Source organism: Microcaecilia unicolor, chromosome 11 (genome assembly GCF_901765095.1).
Source record: "Microcaecilia unicolor chromosome 11, aMicUni1.1, whole genome shotgun sequence".
NCBI classification, from domain to species: domain Eukaryota; kingdom Metazoa; phylum Chordata; class Amphibia; order Gymnophiona; family Siphonopidae; genus Microcaecilia; species Microcaecilia unicolor.
Window position 1 is genome coordinate 79,748,637 of NC_044041.1, and position 27,636 is coordinate 79,776,272.

At 41.3% G+C, this 27,636-nt stretch overlaps 1 protein-coding gene across 11 annotated transcripts in view; it reads left to right on the plus strand.

The window, feature by feature from the left end:
• Positions 1-27,636, plus strand: part of TCF3 (transcription factor 3) — a 196,439-nt gene that overhangs the window by 127,550 nt on the left and 41,253 nt on the right. For all 11 annotated transcript variants that reach the window (XM_030217652.1, XM_030217658.1, XM_030217659.1 and 8 more), the window contains 5 exons: positions 4,243-4,372; positions 6,115-6,164; positions 22,093-22,195; positions 22,760-22,899; positions 24,609-24,735. In XM_030217652.1, coding sequence (XP_030073512.1) covers positions 4,243-4,372; positions 6,115-6,164; positions 22,093-22,195; positions 22,760-22,899; positions 24,609-24,735 — 550 coding nt within the window. The remainder of the gene's footprint in view (positions 1-4,242; positions 4,373-6,114; positions 6,165-22,092; positions 22,196-22,759; positions 22,900-24,608; positions 24,736-27,636) is intronic.

Consider the following 27,636-nt stretch of genomic DNA (forward strand, 5'->3'; position numbering starts at 1 on the left):
CAATACAAATCAGATTTGAGGGAAGTACAATCTTTTTTTTTTTTTTTTTCCCTACCCCCCCCCCCCCCCCCCCCCCAAAACCCTTGAGTAATAGTATTGCCTTAGATTTCTGATTCAGTTCCAACTTGAGTACACAGCTGGTCTTTTTTTATAGTGAGTTTGTTATTAAAGGAAGACATTTCAGATAAGTCCAGAGGGTCAAGAGTAGCAAGAGTCACTCTGGATGTCATCTGCACAGAAAAATTTGTAAGTTCAAGTTTGAATTAAGGACAAGGTATGAGAAAAGTGTTAGGTGTGGAATAAAATTGATCCTTGGGGTCCTCCACAAGAGTATGAATGGGAGACGGAGTTGTGCAAAAAACGAAGTAATATCCATTGTCTTGTCTAGATCTTTAAACCAATTTAATGGGGTATCCTTGATGCCAATACTAAGCAATCTAGCTAACAGCATATTATGATCTACAAGATTTAAAAAAAAATGGCTAAATTGAGGGAAAGGAGTATGTATTAATTGAATATGTGTGATTCCAAGGAGTTGTCTGGAATAATGATGAAGAAAGCAAGTTTGATTCGGCTGTAAGGACATGGGTTTGGCCTATGAAAGAATTCGGTTGCTCAGCAACAATAGATCAAGTACATTTAGCATTGAAAGGTAAATTAATTGTTGGCCTGTAAGTTTGAGACAAATGTAAACTGTTTTCTCAATATGAAGGCACTTTAACAAACTGTAAGCTAGTGGTCACCATAAGATGGATAAACAGAGCCAATGTTGTAATGAAGTTGATCCCATTGCAACTTTATTTCATTCTTGTGTAGGGTGGCTATTGGACTGGAAATCTTCAAGGTTTGTTCTATTTTAGCAATAGGTTGAAGAATGCGTATTAACTGCAAATTGTGCCCTCTTTCTTTTATCCAGTGCAGATTGAGTGTGCTAGTATATGCCATTCTCCCAGTCTTATACATAAGTACATAAGTAGTGCCATACTGGGAAAGACCAAAGGTCCATCTAGCCCAGCATCCTGTCACCGACAGTGGCCAATCCAGGTCAAGGGCACCTGGCACGCTCCCCAAACGTAAAAACATTCCAGACAAGTTATACCTAAAAATGCGGAATTTTTCCAAGTCCATTTAATAGCGGTCTATGGACTTGTCCTTTAGGAATCTATCTAACCCCTTTTTAAACTCCGTCAAGCTAACCGCCCGTACCACGTTCTCCGGCAACGAATTCCAGAGTCTAATTACACGTTGGGTGAAGAAAAATTTTCTCCGATTCGTTTTAAATTTACCACACTGTAGCTTCAACTCATGCCCTCTAGTCCTAGTATTTTTGGATAGCGTGAACAGTCGCTTCACATCCACCCGATCCATTCCACTCATTATTTTATACACTTCTATCATATCTCCCCTCAGCCGTCTCTTCTCCAAGCTGAAAAGCCCTAGCCTTCTCAGCCTCTCTTCATAGGAAAGTCGTCCCATCCCCACTATCATTTTCGTCGCCCTTCGCTGTACCTTTTCCAATTCTACTATATCTTTTTTGAGATACGGAGACCAGTACTGAACACAATACTCCAGGTGCGGTCGCACCATGGAGCGATACAACGGCATTATAACATCCGCACACCTGGACTCCATACCCTTCCTAATAACACCCAACATTCTATTCGCTTTCCTAGCCGCAGCAGCACACTGAGCAGAAGGTTTCAGCGTATCATCGACGACGACACCCAGATCCCTTTCTTGATCCGTAACTCCTAACGCGGAACCTTGCAAGACGTAGCTATAATTCGGGTTCCTCTTACCCACATGCATCACTTTGCACTTGTCAACATTGAACTTCATCTGCCACTTGCACGCCCATTCTCCCAGTCTCGCAAGGTCCTCCTGTAATCGTTCACATTCCTCCTGCGACTTGACGACCCTGAATAATTTTGTGTCATCGGCGAATTTAATTACCTCACTAGTTATTCCCATCTCTAGGTCATTTATAAATACATTAAAAAGCAACGGACCCAGCACAGACCCCTGCGGGACCCCACTAACTACCCTCCTCCACTGAGAATACTGGCCACGCAATCCTACTCTCTGCTTCCTATCTTTCAACCAGTTCTTAATCCATAATAATACCCTACCTCCGATTCCATGACTCTGCAATTTCTTCAGGAGTCTTTCGTGCGGCACTTTGTCAAACGCCTTCTGAAAATCCAGATATACAATATCAACCGACTCCCCATTGTCCACATGTTTGCTTACCCCCTCAAAAAAATGCATTAGATTGGTGAGGCAAGACTTCCCTTCACTAAATCCGTGCTGACTTTGTCTCATCAGTCCATGTTTTTGTATATGCTCTGCAATTTTATTCTTAATAATAGCCTCCACCATCTTGCCCGGCACCGACGTCAGACTCACCGGTCTATAATTTCCCGGATCTCCTCTGGAACCCTTCTTAAAAATCGGAGTAACATTGGCTACCCTCCAGTCTTCCGGTACTACACTCGATTTTAGGGACAGATTGCATATTTCTAACAGTAGCTCCGCAAGTTCATTTTTTAGTTCTATTAATACTCTGGGATGAATACCATCAGGTCCCGGTGATTTACTACTCTTCAGCTTGCTGAACTGACCCATTACATCCTCCAAGGTTACAGAGAATTTGTTTAGTTTCTCCGACTCCCCCGCTTCAAATATTCTTTCCGGCACCGGTGTCCCCCCCAAATCCTCCTCGGTGAAGACCGAAGCAAAGAATTCATTTAATTTCTCCGCTACGGCTTTGTCCTCCTTGATCGCCCCTTTAACACCATTTTCGTCCAGCGGCCCAACCGACTCTTTGGCCGGTTTCCTGCTTTTAATGTATCTAAAAAAATTTTTACTATGTATTTTTGCTTCCAACGCTAATTTCTTCTCAAAGTCCTTTTTTGCCCTCCTTATCTCCGCTTTGCATTTGGCTTGGCATTCCTTATGATCTATCCTGTTACTTTCAGTTGGTTCTCTTCTCCACTTTCTGAAGGATTGTTTTTTGGCTCTAATGATTTCCTTTATCTTACTGTTTAGCCACGCCGGCTGACGTTTAGTCTTTTTTCCCTTTTTTCTAATACGTGGAATATATTTGTCCTGAACCTCCAGGATGGTGTTTTTAAACAGCATCCACGCCTGATGCAAGTTTTTTACTCTGCGAGCTGCTCCTTTCAGTCTTTTTTTCACCATTTTTCTCATTTTGTCGTAATCACCTTTTCTATAGTTAAACGCTAGCGTACTTGATTTCCTAGTTTCACTTCCTTCAATGCCAATATCAAAACCGATCATATTATGATCACTGTTATCAAGCGGCCCTCGTATCGTTACCCCCTGCACTAGATCATGAGCACCACTAAGGACTAAGTCTAGTATTTTTCCTTCTCTTGTCGGCTCCTGAACTAGCTTATTTTATTATATTTTTTTATTTTCTTGTAGTAACATCAGAAGAAATATTAGGCTCTTGGTTTGAATGGTTTCATCTTGAATACACTACTAGACCGGCATTTTTGTGAAGTGGTTTGATTGTGTAGCACTCTGCTGTTTTGGATACTAAAGACTTTTTGGTTTGAGCTGAATAAACCATCCCACAGGGTGCTTAGACAGAATTAGTTTAGGATGCTAACATAGATTTTTGCAGTGCCTGTACAAGCTATATGTAGGATTACCTACCATAGGCTCACTATTAAAAAAACAAAAAAAACAAAAACTTCCTTTTCTCACGTCTCCTCTTCCCTTGTACTTTACCATGGCTTTGAGACGGTGTACTGCTTGACTTCCCAAAGTTTAACTGATATCTGAGAGATCAAGCTGGGGTCTGTTCAAGAAATGTATAGACCCAAATCTATTTATGGAACTGCCTAAGGGTGGATGTTTCTTTTTTTTGTGTAATTTGGAAGAGTGAAGATTGTGTCTACACAGGAACTAAACAGATGAAATCAGCTTGTGTTGGGGAGGGTATATGGCAAGAACGTGGGAAGGGGGGAGGAGCAGAAGAATGAGGGGCTATGTTCAGACCCTCATTGAAAGGGTCTAATTTGCTTGTCAGTAGGGGCCATGTGTGGAAAGCTTAAGTGTATTGGTATGACTGGCATTTAAAAAATAAAATTGAAGTTCGGTGAGTTGTGACTTCTTCCATCATATAGTAGGTCATACTTAGCTACAGGTAAGGGAAAAGGTTTGATTTTTCAGTTGCATAGAAAGTGTTAACCTTTCTATGTTTTTGTTCTACAGGCTAGTTTCCTGTCCAGTGACATTGGAATGGCAAATCTAAGCACAGTTTCCCCCACAGGAGTGAAGAGTGGGTCACAATATTACTCGTATACCAACAACCCCCGTAGGAGGGCTGCTGACAGCAACATTGGTAAAATGGTGGGGATGATGGGGACATATAACCTGGTTATTGGGGTCCTTGCCCCAAAGAACTTATATTTGAACTATGAGTAGGCTGCATTTCTTGACTTGGTGATGGAGCTGTGATTAAATTGGAGCCCCGCCAGCAACATATTTCAATAGACATTCCAGTCTTTTGGTGTCTTTGTGCTGAGAGGCATCTGGGGCTGGGGAAGCTGTCCAAAATCCATTAAGCCAGTGATTCCCAAACCTGGTCCCGGAAATACCCCAGCCAGTCAGGTTTTCAGGATACCCCAATGAATATTCATGAAAGATTTGCATGTAGCGGATTTGCATGTAGTGGTTATCCTGAAAACCTGACTGACTGAGGTACTTCCGGGACCAGGTTTGAGAACTGGTGCATTTAACTCTGGAAAAGATACCAAAGAAACTCCCCCCCCCCCCCCAAGTAAATAATGGAACTGCATCTAAAGATCAGTATAATCTTTTATTTTTTTTTTTTTCTTCTTTTTTTAAAATGGCCTATAAAAACTATATATTTTTTTTGAGGAGGGGGAGAAACTCAAAACTTCTGGCTAAGGTATCTCCTGGCATTCTGTAATCCTTAATCCCCAGTGCTATTAGTGATGGAGGTGGGGGAAGGGAATGCCCACCTTTGGCAGCGTGGGATGTTCTAATATTGCATCCTAGAAGAGACAGTTGTGCCTGTAGAAAATATGCAGCTTAATCTCCTGTTTGTTCCCCTTCAGGTACTCTTGAGAGAACCAGGTTTTGGATTACTTGCCCTACAATGCATACAAACTACATTTAAACTCCATAAATAACAAACAGTGTAGTGCTTAGAGTATTTTCCAACAATTTTTTGACAGGGTGACTTATTGCTCTAGCAGGGCTTAATGTTTTAGAAAAATGTATTCTCTTTAGTAATGATGATTTTAATAATCCAGATTATGAATTGAGACAAGAATAAATGCTACCTACCAGAAAAGTTAGTATAAGGCATAAAAGGAACCATACTGAATTGAACTTGGTGTGCCTTCTAATAAAACTTTGTGAGCTTTTTTTTAATTTTTTTTTTAATAACCTTCCTATGTGTTTTAATACTATCAAAAGCTTTGGGCTTTGTATAGTGCTTGTTTAGCAAGACACACCTGCACACCAGAATAGCAGCATTAATATCTCCTTGAATTTTACAGGTCAAGTTAGAGGGAACATTTGTGATCAAAACAATAAGTGGTTGAATATATAGGGTTTGTAACTTCATAAGGGCTTGACAACTTTGTCAGCATGGCAGCAGTGAGTGGAGAAGATTGAATTCAATTAATCTTTCAAAATATTTTATACATTACTCTCCTGAAAAATTGTACCTGGGATAAGTGGAAGAAAAGGGTTATTGTACTGGCAGCACTCTAAAGCTTGACACTGTTGTGGTAGCCCCTCATTATAGGACTGTCTAGGTTAGGGATTTGAGCCCACAAACAGGCACCAGCAGGCAAGGTTCTGCCAGCTTGAGCACAAGTGAAAATAATCAAGAGTGAATACTGTTGTCTTGCATTATGGGAGACTGTAATGGTTTATGCTGGATTGTAAACTTGTAAAACACCAGGAAGAATCCTAGTTATGTAACTATTTAAAGGGTCTTATATCTTCTGTTACCATTTTACTATTGAAAATCATTGGTGATAGAAGCTGAAGATTCACTTTGTCCACCTTTACCCTGTATGATGCCTTTTATTTGTATTTGTTTATTAGACGGCCAACCTAAAAAGGTCAGAAAAGTACCCCAAGGCCTACCCTCTTCGGTAAGCAAGACTTATTTTTTGATTTAAAGAAAAGTGGAACCCAATTGTTGAATATTCTTATTTATGAGAAGCTTTTGATTGTATTTTACTGTGTTTTGTATATTAACTGTTTTAATTTGTTGTGAATAGTTCTGTGAATCTGGACTGTACTGAATTTAAATGACATGTAGAGAATATAGCTATTTATATCACTTTCCAGCCAGTGGGAAAACTCTGTAGTGTTTCACTCCTAACTCATTAATGCACCTTATCTCAAAGGTGGTGGGTGAACAGCCTACAGGTCTGTATCAGCCACATGATGCACAGATTTGACTTTTTTTTACATGGAATGTAGAATTGGGGTATGCAGTTGCATGTGTGAGGAGGAGTTGGTAAATGAGTGAGTTAAGGTATACCATTAAAACCAAGTGTACCTTTTTATATTGCCTCTTCCCACTCCCCCTTGTATGTTATGCATATGTCTTAATGTAATGGAAGGCAGCCTGGAGGAATTTGAGCCTGCATGTTGTGTGTTTGTGAATAACATAGTAACACATTGACACCAGAAAGACTAGCTGCCCAGTGGTTTTGATTCTCTTTACCCACCCTGCTCCTTCTACCCCTTTCTTTGAAGATGGAATAGAATTTACTAGGAAAAAAAAACAAAACATTGGGCTCCAGTCAGGTTGTGTAATGCTTAGCAAAATGCCATTCAGCTCTGTGGCAACGAGGGAGAACACAGAAGATAAATGGCTAGTCAGAAGGATATTATTCCTTCTAAAGTTGGCTATGAACATGGAAATCGTTTGGTGTTGTGTACTGATCTCCTTCCCACACCTACTTTAAAGCTCAGACTAGGGCATGGCAAATTCAGTGCACAACCTTGCATGTTGGCAGGCCTTAAATTTTACAATTAAGTTTGGAAACTTTTTATTGTAAATGGTTTAAATTTTGAAGAACACACACAATTTGTTTGGAAGTAAATCCTTAGAAACCATGCTTTGCAGCTGATGTATGAAGTACCCTTGTGTGTTTTGGTGGGGGCTGCTGTGATAAACTGGCATGGTCAAAGCTATGTTTCTGTCCAGACCACGGTCACTCATTCCAAACAATTTTCAGAAGGGGCTGTAATGGGTAAATAGGGAAAAGCTGTTCACCATAGTATTAAACTAAGAATGGATCTAGTCCTTGGGGTTCTGCTGTATACTTCTGACCTGGACGGGCCATTGTTAAAGACAGATGCTATGTTTGGACCTTCAGACTGTCTGGCAAATGTTATGTTCTTAAGTAATGGAGCAGAACCTGGGTAATAGAAGGCCTGATGGAATGTGTTTGCATCACTGCCACTGCTCCAATTTGCTAAATGATTTTAGGTGTGAGAAGGGGTCTGGGTGTTGAAAAGATGGGGGCAGGTGAGAGAATGGATCTGGGGCCAAAAAAGGGGGAAGCAGGTGTCTGGGGATAGCAAAAGGGGGCAAACGTAGGAAGGGCTGATGCTAGAGTAGAGCAAAGGGGGATTTAGAGCTATCACTGGAGTTGAGTATGGGAGTAGGATAAGGGATCCAATGTTAGGCATGAGAGAAGGGGGCTGATGCAGGGGCTGGGAGAAGGAAGACTGGGACATGCTCTGTAAGGGATGGGAAAAGCAAGGGTATGTGTAGCAGAACGTGAAGATGAAGGGGCAGAGGGATGAGTACTGTGGCTAATATGGAGAAAAGGGGTAAATACTGGAGAATAGGAGAAGGAAGTATAGAAGTGGTAGAGGTATAGGATGATGGGGAAAGAGGGGGAGAAGGAGTTGTGAAGAGTGAGGGACAAAAGAAGAGGACAGATCTTTTGAAGGAGGTGAGAGATAGAAATAGGGACAGTTAAAAGGGGAAAAGGGAGCCTAAATAAGGGCATAATACATAAAGGAGCTGGAGGGGGGGGGGGGGGGAGTGATGAGGAAGGAGCCAGGGTTGGTAAGAGCTGAGACAGAAGATAAGCTGGTGAGGCAATGAATACAGATAGCTGAAATAAACTAGAAAGGTGGGCGAGAGACAGCAAATAGGAGACATGGGGAAGAATAAGATACATTTAATGGGAGAAATAGGGAGATAAGGGCAGGAAGTAAAAAGCTGGTAAGACAGAGACTGAGGATTGGGGGAAAGAGACAAGGAGGAATAAGATCTAGCTTATAGGTAGGTTAAAAAAATGAGAAATGGAGAAAAATGACAGAAGGATCAGAGATGTAAGAAGTAGTGAAGAATACGGACAGTGAAAATCAGAAAATGGTTATTAGATCCTGGAAAATGACTTGGGAGAAAACCAACAAAAATGTAGTAGAGAGTCCAGGACCAACCAAATAGAAAAAACAAAACCCAACAATGAACAGACAAAGGTACAAAAAAATAATAGGAATAGAGTGGATTAATTTCCTTCAACGATCTGAGATTGGCCCTGTGGTGGTTTTGGTAATATGTTTTGGACCCAGATAGGGACTGGCTTCTCAGGATGCATCCTGAGATACCTCCTTTATGAATGCTAAACTGCAGCTTTTTCCAGACTTATCTAAAGATACGCAGAAAAGGAGGCAAGACTTTTTATTGCTTAAAACTGCTGTGTTGAAATTAGGGGTGTTATTCCCCCGAATTCTATATAGCACGCCTTAAAATTGTGCGCACAAATAGGTCATATTCTGGATTTGCTTGCACAACTTAATTACTTAAGCCAATCAGCGCTGATAATTGCCACTTAACAAGCAATTGACACTAATTGGCATTAGAATTTAGTTACAGAACTGTGTGTATTCTGTGATGCGTGTGAATTCTAAGTTGCATAATTGAAAAGGGGTGTGTTCATGGGTGTGGAATAGGCAGGTCATGGGCTTTTCTAAAATCTCTGCACATTGTAGAATACACCTAGTCTGCGCTTAATTTAGGTGTCTGCATTTACACCACATTTTACTTTGTTAAATGTTCATGACTAAATTTAATCGTGCGGATGGGCACTCAGTGTAACCAAGTGGAAATTTAGGCTGCTTCTATAAAGTAAACCTAAATTCAGGCTTAGTTTATAGAATACGCAAATTTTTTAAAGGCATGATATATAGAATCTAGTCCTTTTATTCTTTTTACGTTATCCATGTAAATGCTTAGTTATTGGGATGTACGCTATATTTCTATGAATTGCAACATTTGACTGCTTTCAGGGCTTCTAAATCTCTGGAGTCTGTTTCAGCTTCCTCTGAAGATGCTGTTCCTAGTCAGGCTACCAGTAGCTGTGTTTTAAATTACCGTATTTTTCGGACTATAAGACGCACTTTTTTCCCCCAAAATTTGGGAGGAAAATGGGGGGTGCGTCTTATAGTCCAAAGGTAGAGAGTTTTGGATCGCCGTCCCCTACTTACGCGATGCCATGTTCCCTGGTGGTCTAGTGACGTCGGGGCAGGAAAGAGCCCCCTCTTTCCTGCCCATCGCGCTGCTCTCCGTGCTCCTGACTGCTTCCTGACGGTCTCAGCGATATTCAAAATGGCCGAGATTCTCGGCGGCCATTTTGAATCTCGCCAAGACCGTCAGGAAGCAGTCAGGAGCATGGAGAGCAGCGCGATGGGCAGGAAAGAGGGGGCTCTTTCCTGCCCCGACGTCACTAGACCACCAGGGAACATGGCATCGCGTAAGTAGGGGACGGCGATCCAAAACTCGGACAAGACGCACCGGAGCACCTAGGTTTTAGAGGAGGGAAAAAGGAAAAATTTTTTTTTCCTATTTCCCTCCTCTAAAACCTAGGTGCGTCTTATGGTCCGGTGCGTCTTATAGTCCGAAAAATACGGTAATTGCTACTTGTTTAGATCTCATGTCAATTGCTTCTTTGCTGATTTCTTTATTTTGTGAAATGGTTCTTCCTCAGCTTTGAGGACTAGTGAAGTTTTTGGAGGTCTAGTTTTCTTTGGGTAAATATCTTTGGATGCAAATGTACCTTAAACTTCTTTTCTGTAGCAAGTTTTGTTTGCTTGTGATAAGTTAAATAATAAAAATAAATTTTATTTAGAAAAATGAGATTTCAGCCTTGAAAATGTGGATTTTTGTATTTTATTCTGTACAAAAGGAAATGTCTTTTCAGTGTTCTGGTGCTGTCTATTTTCTTGGGTTTTCAATTTCATTTTTTATCTAGGTATTTCTAATCTGTAATGTTTTGGTTTTTTACTAGGTGGTGGTCTGTTTTCCTTTTGTAACCACAGAGAAGGATGCTTTTAACATTTAGATTGTGTTTGTGTTTTTTCTTACTGGAGGTATTCTAATGTTGCAGCCTGACTTTACTAAAGTAGGGTTAGCGCAGTTTGTCTATTTGCAAGGTTTTGTGTTACATCTGAGTGACTGATAGTGGAAGGAGTTTGTTGCTTTCACTGATATTTGATTTGTTGACTTGATAACATACATCAGCATAAGTTCATGAAACATATAAACATCTAGATCTTAATATGTTTCAATATTTTTATTGATAGTTCACCATAAACACCTCCAGACAATAGAAGTATACCAAAATTCAAATAAAATACAAAATTGTACTGCCCATCATCAAACTTTTAACATTTTTATCCCCATCTCACCCCTACCCTCTATTATGTATTTATGTTGCAACGTTTTTATTGATGATAATTCCAAGCAAAACAATTAAAACTGTACTTTTACAAATGAAAATGTACTCCAGGAAGTCAAATAGTACCAGCTGTCAACCAATTGTCCTCCAACCCCCCCTCCCCCCACCCTCTCTCAATTTAATTACTCGAGTGAGTTAACAGTTTAAGATGTAGCTTCGTCCCTTCAAGGGAAGGGTTTCCCATAAGGGTTCCCATTTGTTCCTAAACTGGGCTCCTGGAATGCTTATCCATACTCTTTACCTCACATCTATCAATCTTCATTTGGCATATCAGTTGCATTCTCCACCACTGCAAGGAGTGGCCCGAAGAGGAGAGCCAAAACGTTAAGGTTGTCGCTATTCCAAAATATATAGCAATCTCCATAAACCCCTTAAATCCGGCTTGGGGAGGCAGTGGTATACTTATATTGATTAAAGAGAAGCAATGGGTCCAATACCAAAGAACACCCCCACATGTCCTCCACCACCCCCCCAGTAAACTCTTCCAAAAGCGACTCGCAGCTGAGCATAACCAGAACATATGCCCCAGTGAGGCCCAAGCTCCCCCACATTTTGCACAAGAACCCGCCTCTGCTATTTTCGCCCGAAAAGTCCTGTGTGGAGATATATATAACCAAAGGACGAAACGGTAGAGTTTTTCCCTTTGGGGGATTGATAACCTTTGAGCATATAGTTTCCTAATACTATCTTTATACAGGTCCACTTAAAGTTCACATCCCAGATCCATGGACCATTTTCTCGCCAATCAAACATACTCAATTTCTTCCATAGTGTCCTTCAGTTGCTGATGGTGAAACCTCAGTGGTACCGACTGTTGCGACCCCAAGGAGAATGTTTCTGACAGGATATCTACGACATCTTCTGTTAAATCTGTCCACGTCAGGGACTTGATGTAATGCCATAACTGGTAATAAGCAAAATATTGTTCCGCTGGGATACCATAAAGCTGGACCAATTCCTCAAAAGATTTAATATGGCCTTCCTCATCCAGTACCTGGGTCAGATAAACAATACCCTTTTTTCCCCACAACCAAAACACACTAGGTCCCAGGCCTGGAGGAAAGGCTGGATTATTACATAGCGGGAGCCATGGGGAGCAACCCGCTGCAAGATGATGCCTCTGACCTAGCCACCTCCAGGCCGCCCTCATTCCAGCCAACAGCGGATGCCGCCGTAAAGCGTGTCTAGGTAATCTCCCTCCCGAATGGACCCCCGGAAACAATGATGTTTCTATGGGCGTTAGGGAAAATGTAGATCTTAATATATGTCGGTTAAATTTAAAAACAAAGTTCAAAGATCCAAGTTTTTTTTTTTTTTTTTACTTGTATCACTTCTGTATTGTTTACTAACTTTTGTAATGATGTTTTAAAGTCAAATATCTGAATTAAAAAAATAAGTTTTACAGAAGTCAGTAATAACTAATGATAGGCAAAATTCCACAAGGATGGTCCAATATGACAAACCTTTTTTTTTCTTAAGAACAGCAAAAAAGTATTTTTGAAGAACTTTACAAAAGCCAGTATAACTAGTGATTAGCTAATAGTATTAAGCAAGAAGTTCCACAAGAATATCCAACATAAAAAAATCTATTTCTCATTTAAGTCAATTTAAGTGCATTTAATGGTGGAAGTTGAAATAGGCAGTGCTCAGAAGAGCACCACAGGCGAGTTTGAGCAGAATGTTTTTGTAATTCCACTTCTGCTCTTATCTTACTGGGAGTTTTATTGGTTGATTTGGGAATGTTCTATGTGAATGAATAATTATACTCTATGGGGGCAATTCTGTAGCTGGGCGCCACAATCTAGATGTGCTGATGCTGAGTGCCAATTCTATAATGGCATCTGTGTGCCAAGATGCCAGTAGAGAATACTAGCCTGTCAGCATTGACATGCCTAAATGTAGGCATGAACAATTACACCAGGTCTATAGCATGCATAACTGTTCATGGCTAAATGTGGCACTTTAGCATGTAAACTTAGTTATGTGTATGCCCCTTGCACATACACAATAAATGACTAGTACATTTATTTAAATTATAGAATAACACTTTAGCACTTAAGTGCATATCATGCAAGAAACATAGAAACATGACGGCAGATAAGGCCATATGACCCATCCAGTCTGCCCATCCTCTGTAACCCCTAATTCTTCCTGTTCCTAAGCGATCCCACATGCTTATCCCATGCCTTTTTAAACTCTGGAACAGTCCTCGACTCCACCACCCTTTCTGTGAAATACTTCCTCAGGTTGCTCCTAAGCGTATTCCCTCTCAACTTTGTTGTATGCCCCCTTATTCCAAAGCTCTCCTTCGTTTGAAAAAGGCGCTCTTCCTGTACATAGAAACGTTTAAATATCTCAAGGGCATTTATCATGTCTCCTCTCTCCCTGCTCTCTTCCAGCATATACATGTTGAGGTTCATAAGCCTGTCCCTATAATTTTTGCATTCAAGACCGCTTACTAATTATTCTATAAAATACTGGCACAATTAGAGTTGAGAGATGATTTACATAAAATTGACCTAATGTAAATTGGTCTGGGAACTGAAAGTGGAATTGCCCCCCCCAAAGGCATTCTGCTGCTTCTGGGGAGAGGAGCAGAGGGAAGAGAAGGTACTAGCTAGACTGGGGTGGGTGAGTTGGAGGAAGGAAGAGTGGAGATCCTGGATAGGTAGGGACTGCTGACAGGTTGCAGGGGGCCACCAGAAACCTTACTACTGGCCCCGATGTACAGTTTGAAGTGGTTGCAGGGTTCTTCAAGCACATGTTTATCAGACTGGAACTTATTTGGTCCTGGTCATTGACCCCGGACTGGTTGCTGTAGCAGTCTTCCCTTTACAAACAAAAGCTTCCACATTTTATAGGATTGCTCCCTGAGCATATGAAAGAAATTGAGGCTAGCATTCACCATATCCTTCCTGTGCAACAGTGATACGGAGAAATAATTTTTGTTCTAGCTTATTGAAAGCAGAACAGACACATCAAGAACAGCCTTCAGAATATCACATGTACATAAAAATGTTTGAATTTAGCATTTAGTTTCAGAAGTATTCACTCTAGGAACCTTAAAATCTATACATGCAATCTGTAGCCTTTACCAGTAGCACATGGCTTGTTTTCAGTAAGAAACAAAACACGAACAGCAAGGAATATCAATGTCCACTATAACTGTTTGAATTTAGCACTGCATGCAGATGGCAGATTGGGTGTGCTCAGGCGGGCCAGGAGGCAGTGTGCAGATCATAGTTCTGCTGTCTGCCTGGCCTGCGCCGACACCATTAACTGAGCATGTGTGTGGTTGCTGGCATCAGCTCTTAGGGAGATGCAGTAGACTGCAGAGCAAAAGAGCAGTTTGGGTTTTTTTTTTTTCCTCCAGCGTCAGTAGCAGTCACACAGCCCCGACTCAGGTAGGAGGGGAACACACTGTAGCCAATACTACTTAGTGATGATTTTCACTGTAAGGAATTCTTGTTAAGGGTAATTATTTTAATTCTTGTTCTATTCAGATCTGTAAACTTTTTATTCTTATCCAATTTTAATTCTTGCAAAAAATTTTCATTCTAATTCTCCAGAACTAATGACCTAAAATTTTTGTAATTTTTATTCTTATTCTCATTAACGAAAATATCCCTGCTGTGCAAGAGATGCCTTGTTTGTTACCCAGGAGTAATCAAAGACCTGGTTAAAATAGGGGTCCCCCCCCCCCCCAATCATGTGGCTGGCATTTTCAGTTTTGAAGTGGTTATAACAGTTCTTATCAGGATTCTCTTTGGTATATCTAAATACCAGTTTTCATGGGGGAAGGCTGTACTGTTTAGTGTTGTTTTGCCATATACATCACAGCTATTTTGTAGCTAGTAATCTTTGGAGAACTGCTTGGACCATCTCTCCCCTCCCCACAATGCATTTTTAAAAAGAGCACATCCCCAGTGCTTGAAGTTTTAATAAGGTTTCTTGGCCAGGATTCCCCTCCTTCCTGCTCTTAACAGCCTGCAGGTTTGACTACAGGAAATGATTTCATTTTGTGGGTCCCAAAGGCTGGACAACTTTGTAACTAACTTGTACAAGTAGTGCAGGATGCAGCTTGGCTGTGATTTACCACTAACGGGAGACACAAGACCCATCACCCCCTTTTCTCCCTTAACAATAGCGTACAAGGAAAATACAAGTAGTAATATGTAAAGAACTGAAACCAGGGAATCTTGCTTGACATAACAGGCCACAGCTTTGCTTACTGGGAAGCTAGGAAAAACAAGTGTCTTTGTTGTTTAGAAAGAAACAACCTGACTACCTGCCATTTCCGCAGCAAATCATATAAAGTACAATTTATTACCCGCCATAGTAGCAAGGTTAAGCATTCTAGCTGTGGACCTCCATGCCTGTATTGAGCTGTGTCCAATGAGCTTTGTCCAGAAAATCTTGGAGAAGGTTGGTTGCTGAGGGAATATTTGGGAATGGAGTGGATATTGTGATGATCATGGAAGAAAGCGTTTATAAACAGCTTGAAAATCTGAAAGCGGACAAAATCTATGGGGCCGGATGGGATACATCCCAGGATACTGAGGGAGCTTGGAAGTCCTGGTTGGACCTCTTAAGGATTTATTTAATATCTCTCTAGAGATGGGAGTGGTTTTGCAGGATTGGAGACGAGCTGATGTGGTCTCTCTTCACAAAAGCGGAGACAGGAAGAAGTAGAAAGCTACAGGCTGGTAAGCCTTACATCTGTATTAGGAAAAATAATGGAGTTGCTGCCGAAGGAAAGGATTGTTGACTATCTAGTAGCCAGTGGGTTACAGGATCTGAGGCAACGTGACTTTACCAAAGGAAAATCCTGCCAAACGAATCTGACTTCTTTGGGTGACCAAAGAACTAGATAAAGGACACGCAGTAGATGTAATCTACTTGGATTTCAGCAAAGCCTTTGATACAGTTGCTCACAGAAGACTCGCGAATAACCTGAGAGGGCTGAACTTAGGACCCAAAGTAGTGAACTGGATTGGAAATTGGTTGACAGGTGGCAGATCGTGATGGTAAATGGAATCGGCTCAGAGGAAAGGAGGGCAAGTTAGTGGTGTGCCTCAGGGGTCAGAGGTGGGCCCAATCCTGTTTAATATATTTGTGAGAGACATGGCTGAAGGGTTAGAAGGAAGTTTTGCCTTTTTGTGGATGACATGAGAGAACCAATAGAGCGAATACCTTGGAGGCAGTAGAAACCATGAGAAGGGATCTCCAAACGTTGAAAGAGTGGTCAAGGATCTGGCAGTTAAAATTTAATGCCAAAAAGTGCAGAGTGGTGTACTTAAGAGTACATAAATCCAAAAGAGATGTACCAGGTAGGAAGGGAGAGATTGGTAAGCTTGGCTCAGGTGATGGTGTCTGAGGATCTCAAAGTGATGAAACAATGCAACAAGGCAGTGGCCGCTGCCAAAAGGATGCTAGGCTGCATAGAGAGGGGTTTAACAGCAGAAGAAAAGAGGTGCTGATGCCCCTGTACAAGTCATTGGTGAGGTCCCACTTGTATTGTGTTCAGTTCTGGAGGCTTTATCTTGCTAAGGATATAAAAAGACTTGAAGCTGTTCAGAGAAAAGCAACAAAAATGGTATGGAGTTTGTAGCAAGATGTACATGGAGAGACTTGCTGACCAAAACGTGTATACCTTGGAGGAAAGGAGAAATGGGTGATGTGATATGTGATACAGACATTCAAATATTTGAAAGGTATTAATCTGCAAACATTTTCCAGAGATGGAAAGGTGGTAGAACTAGAGGGCGTGAATTGAAGTTGAAAAGGGGCTGGCTCAGGAATGTCGGGAAGTATTCTTTTTCAACGACAGGGTGGTAGATACCTGGAATGGCCATCCAAGGACTTGCCGACCCCAGCTGTATTCAAACACACAAAACAAAATCGATCCTGCTAAAGCCCAATAGGTAAGCACTCCAAGTGGACTAGTCAGAGTGTGATAGCATTGACCAAACATCTCATCTCCTATGCTCCATAGATGCATCGGTGTTCCTTCAGCATTCACCCAGGGAACGGAAATGGAACAGCTGGAAATAAGACAAGGAATTTGCAATTGTTCTGCACACCAGGCACATAGCGGTATCCATAAAGCTCTCTTAAGTGAGCATACTCCCAGGATCCAGCCAGATCCACAAATAGGAAATCATCCAGGTAATCATTTAGAAATATGCCAAAATATGGGACATCCCATGGGCATACAATTTATCCATGTAAAACTGACTCTGAAATTTGAAACCTAGCAAATGAAAGGAATTAGGGTGAACCGGGAGGAGCCTGACCTGACTTTAAATTGGGCACTGCTGTTCCCGCCCTCTCTCTCCTCTGAGAATCGCCCCCATTGGAGTATGATTCGTGCCAGCCTGCAATTTAAAAAACGAAAAACCTAAATTAGGGCAAACTTGTGCCCTTGATTCAGGACCCACCGCGAGCGAGGGCTCACCCTTTCTTCACCATCTGCAGCAAGGCCCAACCTGGGCCCGCCATGTCAGTCGAACCGGGGTTAGCTGTCCCCCTCCCTGAGGGGCGAACTCTGGACCTGCCATTCACCCTAGGTACTTCCTGTGTGCCGAAATGATTTCCTACAGGTAGATTGGGACTGGACTCTCTATGCATCAAGTATAGATTGCATTAAATTTTATGGGAGATTTCAAGATACAATTGTCTTGTGCAAGGTATTGTGGAATATCATGTGTAGAATAAACATTGTTGGTATCTAGTTCTTGCTTAACTTAAAAAAAAAAAAAAAAAAAAAAAAAAAAAAAAAAAAAAGCAGCACAGTTTATAGATGTTTTAACAAAAATATTCTGTTCACATGTCAAAGTATTTGTTTCTTTATAAATTTCCTAAGCTTTGCAGCATAGCTATAAAGCTGCATACTTGCCCATGGCTTGGGGGAAAACAAATTTGTTCAGGAGGGTGATGTGTGTGGTTTTTTGTTTTTTGTTTTTTTTGCAAGCCCCTACCAGGACTAGTCCCCATTCCCCTCACTGCAAGTGCCATTTCATCATTCTAAATGTCCCCTCACCCCCCCCCCCCACCCCAAAAAAAAAAAAGTCTTATTTGTTGAGGTGCCCTGACACTGCAGAATTTCACTTTTTTCTCCCTAACCCTTGAGACCTTAACAAAAATGTGACGAAATTGGCACAGATATACCTTCACAGCTTGCTATAGGCATCTGTTCTACTATGTGAGGCTGGAGCATAGAATTGAGGACCACAAAGTGTTTGTTTGAAATCATATTCTCTTAAAAATAGTGTGAGACGTTGAAAATGTGGAGGGAAGGTGAGGGGGAAAGATGGATGTTTTACCACCCTGCTCCAAGGTGGAAATGAAACTAGCTTTTCATGCGCATTCCTCCATAACTGTATATACCTATCATGCTTCTCTGCAAAGGCATGCATGTATTTAGTGCCTAGCTGGAATTTATAAAATACATTTAAAACCTCTTTCCCTGTCTCCCCACTCCCTCCCTTTCTCCAGTGCTGCACAGCTGCCTAAAGTACTGGCCAGATGCCAAGGGCTGGCAGATGGTGGAGGACTATTAGCCGCGCTTCACTCGATTCCCTCTCCCAGCTCCCGCTATTTAATCAAGTTACAGAAAGTCAATTTACTCAGTTCTTCTTATTGTGTAGCTTTTTCTACCCCTACACTTGCCCCATCACTAAACCTAAACAGGGGGGTTCCACGTGTGGGTTTTTCACTTACCCCTTTTCTGCATGTATTTTGACAGATTTCAGGAAAGGCAAAATGTTTAACTTTTTGATTATATAGATGCATTTTCCTATTCTCTCCCCCCCCCCTTTTTTTTTTAATCTATTTAGATTAAACTGAAATTCCTGGCATTGAAGGTTGACTTGGGTATTTTAACTATTGGAAGTTGGGAACACAGTTTCTTCTTTGCTCCTCTCATGCTACCCCTTCCTTCACCATGTGGATAGAGAGGGATATAAATCTGCTAAATAAATAAATCCCTCCTCATAACATCTTCCAGGAAAACAAATTAAGTATGCAGCCTAATTCTGGTTTGTAATAAAGTGTCGACCATGCTTATGGGGGTGGGGATGAAAACAGTGGAGCCATACATGAGAACAGATTCTCTTTGAACATCCGTAAAAGGACAGCACTTTCAATTTGGAGAACACTTTTTTTGTCTCTCCAAGGCAATTGACTCCACTAGCTGCTTGCAGGCATGCTGTCTTCCTTTTTAACTTTCCCAAAGCTCATTAATGCCACACAGATTCTGTGCTCTGTGGGGTTCCCCAGGGGTCTGTGCTGGGACTGCTGCTTTTTAACATATGATCTAGAGATGGGAATAACTAGTGAGACTACTTAAATTTGCTGATGAGTTATTCAAAGTTCTTAAAATTGCAAGAGACTGGGAGACTGGGCATCTAAATGGCAGAAGTTTAATGTGATCAAGTGCAAATTGATGCATCTGGGAAAGAGGAAGCCAAACTATAGCTATGTGATGTAAGGTTCCACATAAGGAGTCGTCGACGACCAGGAAAAGGATCTAGGTGTCCTTGTTGATACGTTGTAACCCTCTTCTCAGTATGCAGCGGTGGCTAAGAAAGCAAATAGAATGTTAGAAATTATTAGAAAAGGAACAGAAAGAATACAAAAATGAGAATGTTATAATGCCTTTGTATTGCTCCATGGTTCGACTTCACGTCAAATATTGTGTGCAATTGTGGCCATCACATCTCAAAAAAGATATAGCGGAATTAGAAAAGGTATAGAGAAGGGTGACAAATGATAAAGGGGATGACATGACTTCCCTATGAGGAAAGGCTAAAGCGGCTAGGGCTCTTCAGCTTGGAGAAGAGATGATAGAGGTCCATAAGATACTGAGTGGAGTGGAACGGATAGACACGAATCACTTTTTTTTCCAAAAATAATAGGACTATGGGGCACACCAATGAAGCTAGTAAGTAGTAAATTTAAAACAAACTGGAGAAAATATTTTCTTCACTCAATGTGTAATTAAACTCCTGAATTTATTACCAGAAAATGTGGTAAAAGCAGTCAGAGTTTAAAATGTTTGCATGATTTCCTAAAAGAAAAGTCCATAAGCCATTATTAAGTTGGGCTTGGAAAAATCCACTGCTTATTGCTAGAATAAGCAGCATAAAATCTGTTTTACTGTTTTGGGATCTTTTCAAGTACTTGTTACCTGGATTGGCCATTGTTGGAAACAGGATACTGGGGGCTTGATGGAACCAGTATGGCAGCGCTTATGTTCTTAGGCCCCTGACACTGTTCCTGTTCCTCACATGGGGGGCAGTTTTTAGAGTGTGCCCTCTTTTCTTTCCCTTTAATTTTCCTCTATATTTTATAACTGCATTCTTTTATTTCCATAAATTGCTGTACGCCACTCGAGTCTGTCCATTGGGTAGGATAACAAAAACCTAGTAAACTTGAATGCTTGCTTATTGGCAGGAATTTGAAAATGCCCCCTTGGGTTTGAGATTGTGAGAATGAGACCCTTGGATGGACCTGGCTGTAAGACATTAGCATAATGCAGACACAGAATAAAAAGCTGGGTCTGTTTTCTGGAGCTGATGAGTGAGCGTGACTTTAAACCAGATCTATAACCAATCTGTAACTGGATAGCCTGTGGTATCAGTTATTCTAAAATTTTCTTTGTTCTTACGTGTATTCTTCTGTGGGCTATTGTTGCCTGGTGGCATTTTTATATCTAATGCCTAAGAATATCCAAGTGATATGAAAGTATCAGAGCTGCGACAGGAGCATGCGGGAGCGACAAGGTTGGTTAAAACACCAAGAATGTAAACCGCCAACTCCAAGTATTCAAAAACTATTGCCTGCCAGCATAAGGAGGGGGGGATATGTCAGAGTTACGATAGTGGTGTGGTAGCCATGTTAGTCCATTTTTAAAGGTAATAGAAATAAAACAAAACATAGGAAAATAAGATGTCTAACAAAAAAGGTATCTTATTTTTAGACATCTTATTTTCCTTTCTATGTTTTGTTTTATTTCTATTTATAACCTTGGAGTTAAGATGTTTCTAGTGCTTTCTGTGTGTTTTTAAAAATGATTTGGGGCTATGAGAATGTAGGGTGTTGGACATTTTGTCTGTTTACCACTGGCAATGTGTAGGATTTTAATAATTGTCTCCATAGTGCAGATATCCATGACTGACTTGGTGGCTTGGCCACATTGTTGTGACACAGGTTTGGCTGTCATGTCCATAGAGCTTGTGTGCTCTGCAGGTTTCACATTTGAAAAGCCCACAGAGAGGAAAAATGATAGCACCTACTGTGGTAACCATTGCTGGCAGCAGGGCAGTGCTAAAACTTAGTCTCATTTTATAAAATGTGGCAGTTTCTTCCTCTGGACTTCCAGGTCAGTCAGAACATGCACCAGGGCTTCTTCTGAACCCTGTAGCATGAGTCCTAAATATGACCAGTACAAGGACAATGTCCAACAATTTCTAAGTGTAAATGGACTTATCTGTGGGAAAACACCTTTTTTGAAAATCACCTCCCCATTTTACTGGGAAAGTGAGAGACTCTGGCCATGGCTAGGAGAGGCCACTGGAGTTTAAAGTTGCAAGCCCTGGTTTGGGGGATGGGGGCTTCGTCTTGGCAGCTAGGACAATTTTTAAAAGGGAAATGTTTAAGGTTGCTCACTTTTTTTTTTTTTTTTCAATCTACTTGCGTACCTGCTGGAAACTGCTCTCTGTGTGATTTCTTGTACAGTGGCATGACTTCACTCCTCTCCTCCAGGGGCTGTGGAATAGATTTTATTGTATTTATTGGTTACCCATGGGTACAGGTAGCTGAACTGTTGCTGCTGGAACTAATATGCAGTTCAAGTTTTGACAGTGAAACCAGGTGGGCATTTGCAGACAGGTGGTTTGACATCCAGCCTGTCTGCCTGCCCTTCAGGCTTATTCTGAAACCAACACTCATGAGTTTCTAGGCGCAGTAGAAGTACAATTTGGGAAGGGAACCAGTGAAACTGTTAGCATAAAAGGTGAAATTCTTGAAGATGCATACTTCATTCCCCCCCTCACCCCCAGCCCAGTATCAGAGGGGGGAATTGAGGGCTAGTATGCACATTAGATTTCAAGAAGGGGGGATGGTATATGCAGTGGTGAAGAATCATGCCATATCTTTGGGCCCAGTTGAAAAAAGCTATTAAATGTGAAGATTCCTATCTTAAAGGGGAAAAGGGAAGTACTTAAGGGGGTTGGTTTTAATAAGTGTCTTCTGGATCAGTTGTGAAAGCATAGACAAATGGCTATAATGGACTCTCATTGTTCAACAGGTGTACCCTTCCAACTCAGGTGATGACTACAGTAGGGACCCTGCTGGGTATGCTTCCTCCAAACCTACCAGCACTGTATACTCTGCAGCTTTCTACATGCCAGGTCAGTCTTTATGGGCTATTCATTTTCAAAATGAAGAATAATTTTCAAAGTTGAGAGCCACATCCTAACATTTCTAGTCTCCATTTCTTATTGAAAGGAGCATGACTTCCCCCCCCCCCCCCCCCCCCCCCCACATGTCCTGTGTGCCTACAAAACTCACTTAATTTGTAAAGAAGAAGGTGACAGAGACAAGTCCGTCTCTTCCCCCCCCCCCCCCAAAAAAAAAAAAAAAAAAATCAGTGCCTGATTCTGTGGCCAAACAGTGTGCAAACAATGGCCAAACAGTGTGTGTGTGCAGTGCAAACTCTTTAGTTAAGCCTGCAACCTATCCAGCATCTTAACACTGCTTGTTCTCTTTTTATTATGATTGGGGGGGAGGGGGGGAAATGCAGCCTCACATATGGGTGACTTATTCTGATTTATTAGTATGGGTTTTACTTCCTCAACCTTGCCTCTTCTATGCTTAGTGAGGGGTGCACACGTCTAAGCCGTTAATCTATGTGTATATTATGTATTGGTAATAATAATGAGCACCAGTATTTAATATTTGATCTTCTCCTTCAGATGGACTTCATAACTCTGCCGATCTGTGGAGCTCATCGGGTACACTCAGCCAGCCAAGTTATGGGTCTATCCTAGGAAGCACTGCCTCCTCTCTCTCACAGTCCAGCAGCTTCAGCAGTTTGCACCCCCATGAACGGATGGTAATATGTCCTGCCCAGACTCATATGGGCTTAGTATCCCGTTAAATCTTCATTTTTCAAAATATTCACTTCAAATTGAATGAATTGGGGTGCAATAAAGCCATCAGTATTACCAAAGTCCACTTTAGACTAGTGCAGCCAGCTGCTAGAATAAATGCTTCTTGGGAAGTTCCCAAGCAAGTTGAGACCAACTGAAGTGGCCGATCTGTTTTGAAAACTGTATGTCTCATCTTTTATAATTACATTGGCTCAGTAAAGGTCTTCAAATGAGAAATCTGATATTCCATAGCATTACTAGGTGGGGAGAAAATGTGTGGTTTAGAGGGGGGAGGATTATAATAAGTGTTGTTGCTTTTGTCCACGTTCACTATCTTGGATCAAGGTAAATTGGGGCACTCCTGTATGGGACTTATTAGAATGTGGGCTGATGTCCCTGTGGTTGCCTTTCAGCTTAAGCACAACATAGTTTGAGCTGCCAGTGGCGAGAAGGTATTCCTACAAAAATGCCTGCCTTTTTGTATTATAAGGGAAAGATATACAGAAACAAAACTCCTTTGGACAAAAGAAGAAAAATGGAGTGAAACACAACCAAATTTTTTTTTTTTTAATTGTAGTTTTGCCAGGTGGACTCTGCTGCTTAGGGTGTTTTGTGGCATTCATCTGTTACCTTTGTTAGGCTTTTGTCATTGTATTTGGTGACTGAGAATACATGAGATGTGCACTTTCACATCTATGGCATCAGATTTTCAAGAAAATGGCCACTGCTAATTGAAAGTTGGCAAGCTTCCAAGATGTTGAACTTCTGGAAAATAGTGCTAGTGGGTAGTTGTATTAACCACATGACTCCCCTCTTCCCTATACCACACACAATGGTGGTGATGAAATCTGAAAATTCAGTCCCAGGTTATTGCATTGGGTATATGACTTCAGCAACTGTTTTTCGTGTATCTGAAGGGTGGTGTAGTGTATGACATACCTTCTTGGTGATGGAACAGTGTTTTCTCTGATTATATAGACAAATGTGACCATCTCTGGGAAAACATGACTAAAATCTGGTGACTTTAGTCATGCTTTCACAGAGGGTCACAAATGTTTTTGGAACTAGTTTGCTCATTACGTAGACTCTGCTAGCCAAACAAGATGTGGTCTGAAAAAGGCATTGCATATTTATTTTATTTATTTTTGGTACATTTATACCCCACATGATCCCACAAGAGCAGGCTCAATGTGGCTTACAATATTACAAAAGGATACAATTCAGGGTGGGTACAGTTTCAAGAAATCAAAGGGAGGGGTAAGAACATGAGGCTAAGACAAGGGTGCATGACGAGGTTGGTACAATCGGCGGGCAGGCGGCTTCAGTCGATATGAGGAAGGTTAGGACTTAGTATTGGCAGTGGGGTAAGCTTTCTGGAATAAAAATAGCTTGGCATATACTGTGAGAACAGGATATAAGGGGTCAAGATATGAAGTTGTAAGATCATAAGAAATGGAGTTACTTTGATAAGAGATCAGTGGGTTCTGAATTGGCCATCAGCAAAACTGATAATTCAAATCTGTCTAGAGGGCCATGCTGTTGGTGATGACACAAAATTGCAGAAGGTGTTTTGTGATAAGTCTTGGCCTGCCATCAGATGATATGTTAAAGATGTTTGATTTTCATGCACTGGTGTTATGCTCCCCTCTTATTTATTTATTTATTTTTTAAGAGCTATCAGATGCATTCAGGTGAGGTGAATGGAGGTCTGTCTTCTGTGCCCGGGTTTTCCTCTGCTTCCACACCCTATGGCGTCTCCAGCCACACACCACCTATCAGTGGGACAGAAAGCCTGATGGGTATGTATGGAATCCTAACATCTGCATATGCATGCAAATGCTTCAAATGATCAGAATTGCCTGGATTATTCTGAGATGTGACCCAGAAGTGGAGATTATAGATTCTCTTAAGGGTATGAGGGGGCTGTAGCTTCAGCAAAAACTCCAGGTATAGAATATAATGCTGTGATTCTGTTTGAGGCATTCCCTCTCATGAAGTTTGAGTAGACCATACCATTAGAAAACACTTTATAAGGAATTGGGCAACATTCTGGGGAAGGGGGAGCCTATTCCGGAATGATGGGCTCCACCTTAACCAGAGTGGGACCAGGCTGCTAGCTTCGGCATTTAAAAAGGAGAGAGAGCAGTTTTTAAACTAGAAGCTGGGGGAAGGCAGACAGTCATTCAGAAGCACATGGTTCGGAACAAGGTATCTTTCAAACATGTCACCAAAACAAGGAAGATAGGGTATCCTGATAGTGAGGTTGCAATAGATATCATAGTAGATCAGGTGTCTTTAAAGAAAATGCAGACAAAAGATTGCAAATTAACACTGTTGACTACTGAGCAAGATGAAAATAGGAACTAGAAAATTTGAAATGTCTACATGCGAATGCCAGAAGCCTAAGCAATAAGATGGGAGAGTTAGAATATTTATCTTGGATTTGGATTTTGCTCACACCTTTTTCATTAGTAGCTCAAGGTGAGTTACATTCAGGTACACTGGATATTTCTCTGTCCCAGGAGGGCTCACAATCTAAGTTTGTACCTGAGGCAATGGAGGGTTAAGTGACTTGCCCAAGGCCACAAGGAGCAGCAGTAGGATATATTGCACTAAATGAAAAATTAGATATAATAGGCATCTCTGAGACCTGATGGAAGGAGGATAACCAGTGGGACACTGTCATACCAGGGTACAAATTATATCATAGTGATAGGGTGGATTGAATTGGTGGAGGGGTAGCATTGTATGTTAGAGGGCTAGATTGAAAATTCTGCGGGAAACAGAACACACATTGGAATCCCTATGGATTGAAATTCCATGTGTAAAGGGGAAAAGGATAGTGATAGGAGCGTACTACTGTCCACCTGGCCAGGATGAACAGATGGATGTAGAAATGTTATCGGAAATTAGGGAGGCTAACAAACTGGGCAACAAAATAATGAGCAATTTCCTTATCTGCTCCAGACCATTCCCGACGAGTGGGTAATATGCATTCCTACCAGCAGAGGGAGACTGAGAATTATTGATTAGTGACACCTGTATAACGGGGCTGTGCAACCCTGACCTCAGTATTCCAATTCTTTGGGATCAAGTGGAGTCCTCCAATCATGGATCTCATCACCACAGCTGAGAATGCAAAGACTCCAAGGTTCTTAAGTCGTCGAAAGGAACAGGTTGTCAGAGGGCCTGGATGCGTTGGCTCAGTCCTGGCCGTCTCCGGATCTGCTTTTTGTGTTGCCTCCATGGCCGCTCATCGGTCGAGTTCTGCAGTGCATTCAGGGTCAGGGCATTCGAGTAGTTCCGGTGGTGCCCGTCTGGCTATGCTGGCCATGGTATGCCAGTTTGGTTCAGTTGCAGGTGTGAGATCTTGCCAGGGCTTTAGAAATTAGTAGTATTTCTGACGGTACTTGTGACCTGCATTGGCCACTGTTTGGAAACAGGATGCTGGGCTTGATGGACCTTCAGTCTGTCCCAGTATGGCAGTACTTATATTTTTAAAAACATTAAAGTATATTACTAGCTTTGCTAACACATTGCTGTGCACTGGTTGACAGCAATCAAAACAGTGAAAATAGCCTATTTAATGTTTTGACATACATAATAACCTGTACTTCATTAGCATCTCTCCAGACCTGCCCAAACAGATGAGATGAGTTATGCCAGAGTTCAACAATAAGAAAAACTCTAAAACATAATAAAGAGCAAACAAGGATATGAAAAAGTTAAGAAGAAAAAAAAATCAGCTATATTCAATATCCAGTATATGTATTCCTAAATTAGAGGAAAAGCCTCAAAATCTAGAGGAACACTCTATCGTTGATTATATCAACATAGGAGGTCCCCTAAATCATCATGGGCAAAAACCTCTTTAAATATGGCTAAATATGCTCGAAAATCTTTTAAATATAACTCTCATACTCAAAAAAACTTCCATATATCGTGTGAAAATTCACTAATCGATACTTAGCTTTAAACAGTCAGTAGACACCAACCACGGCCCAACTCCGGCCAAAGTTTCGAAGTACTGCCTCAGGGTACCGCGGTGTATGACTGTAAAAAATCTGTAAAGAAAAATAGAAAGAAAACATACATCAGTGCAGTCCTCTCGAACTTACAGAGCCCAAAAAGCTTCATAGACTCTTACAAGATCCTTATCCAGGACTCTCGTGTCAAACTGATCACAAGATGGCTAACGTTCTTTTATGCATTGACGTCAGACGCCTTCATTTGAGCTCCGCCCTTAAGGGTGTTCTCGATCCAAACTACTGGATGGAAATAAAAATATCAAAGCCAAAAAATCAAAAAAAGGTTTTCAAGGAAAACTTTTTAAAAAAAAATTGGTTCCATTCAATTTTTGAGTTCAGACCAAATGGGTGCAAAGTATGCAAACGGAAAATCCAACGTTGTTCCATTCTCAATAGGAGAAGCTTCTTATCTCCACCTCCTGGATGCCATTTCAATTGTTGAAGTACAATACATTTTAAACTCTCGAAAGAATGACCTTTATTACAATGAACAGCAAGAGGAGCTGTAGTTTTTCTTGTGATGATTTTGTTTTTATGTTCACCCAATCTAATAGATAATTTACGGGAAGTCTGACCAACATATTCCTTCTGGAATGGTGGTGGTTAACACCGGTGGCACAAACTGCCGTTTTGTAATCTTCCCCCCCCCCCCCCCCCCCCAGCTGGAACCCA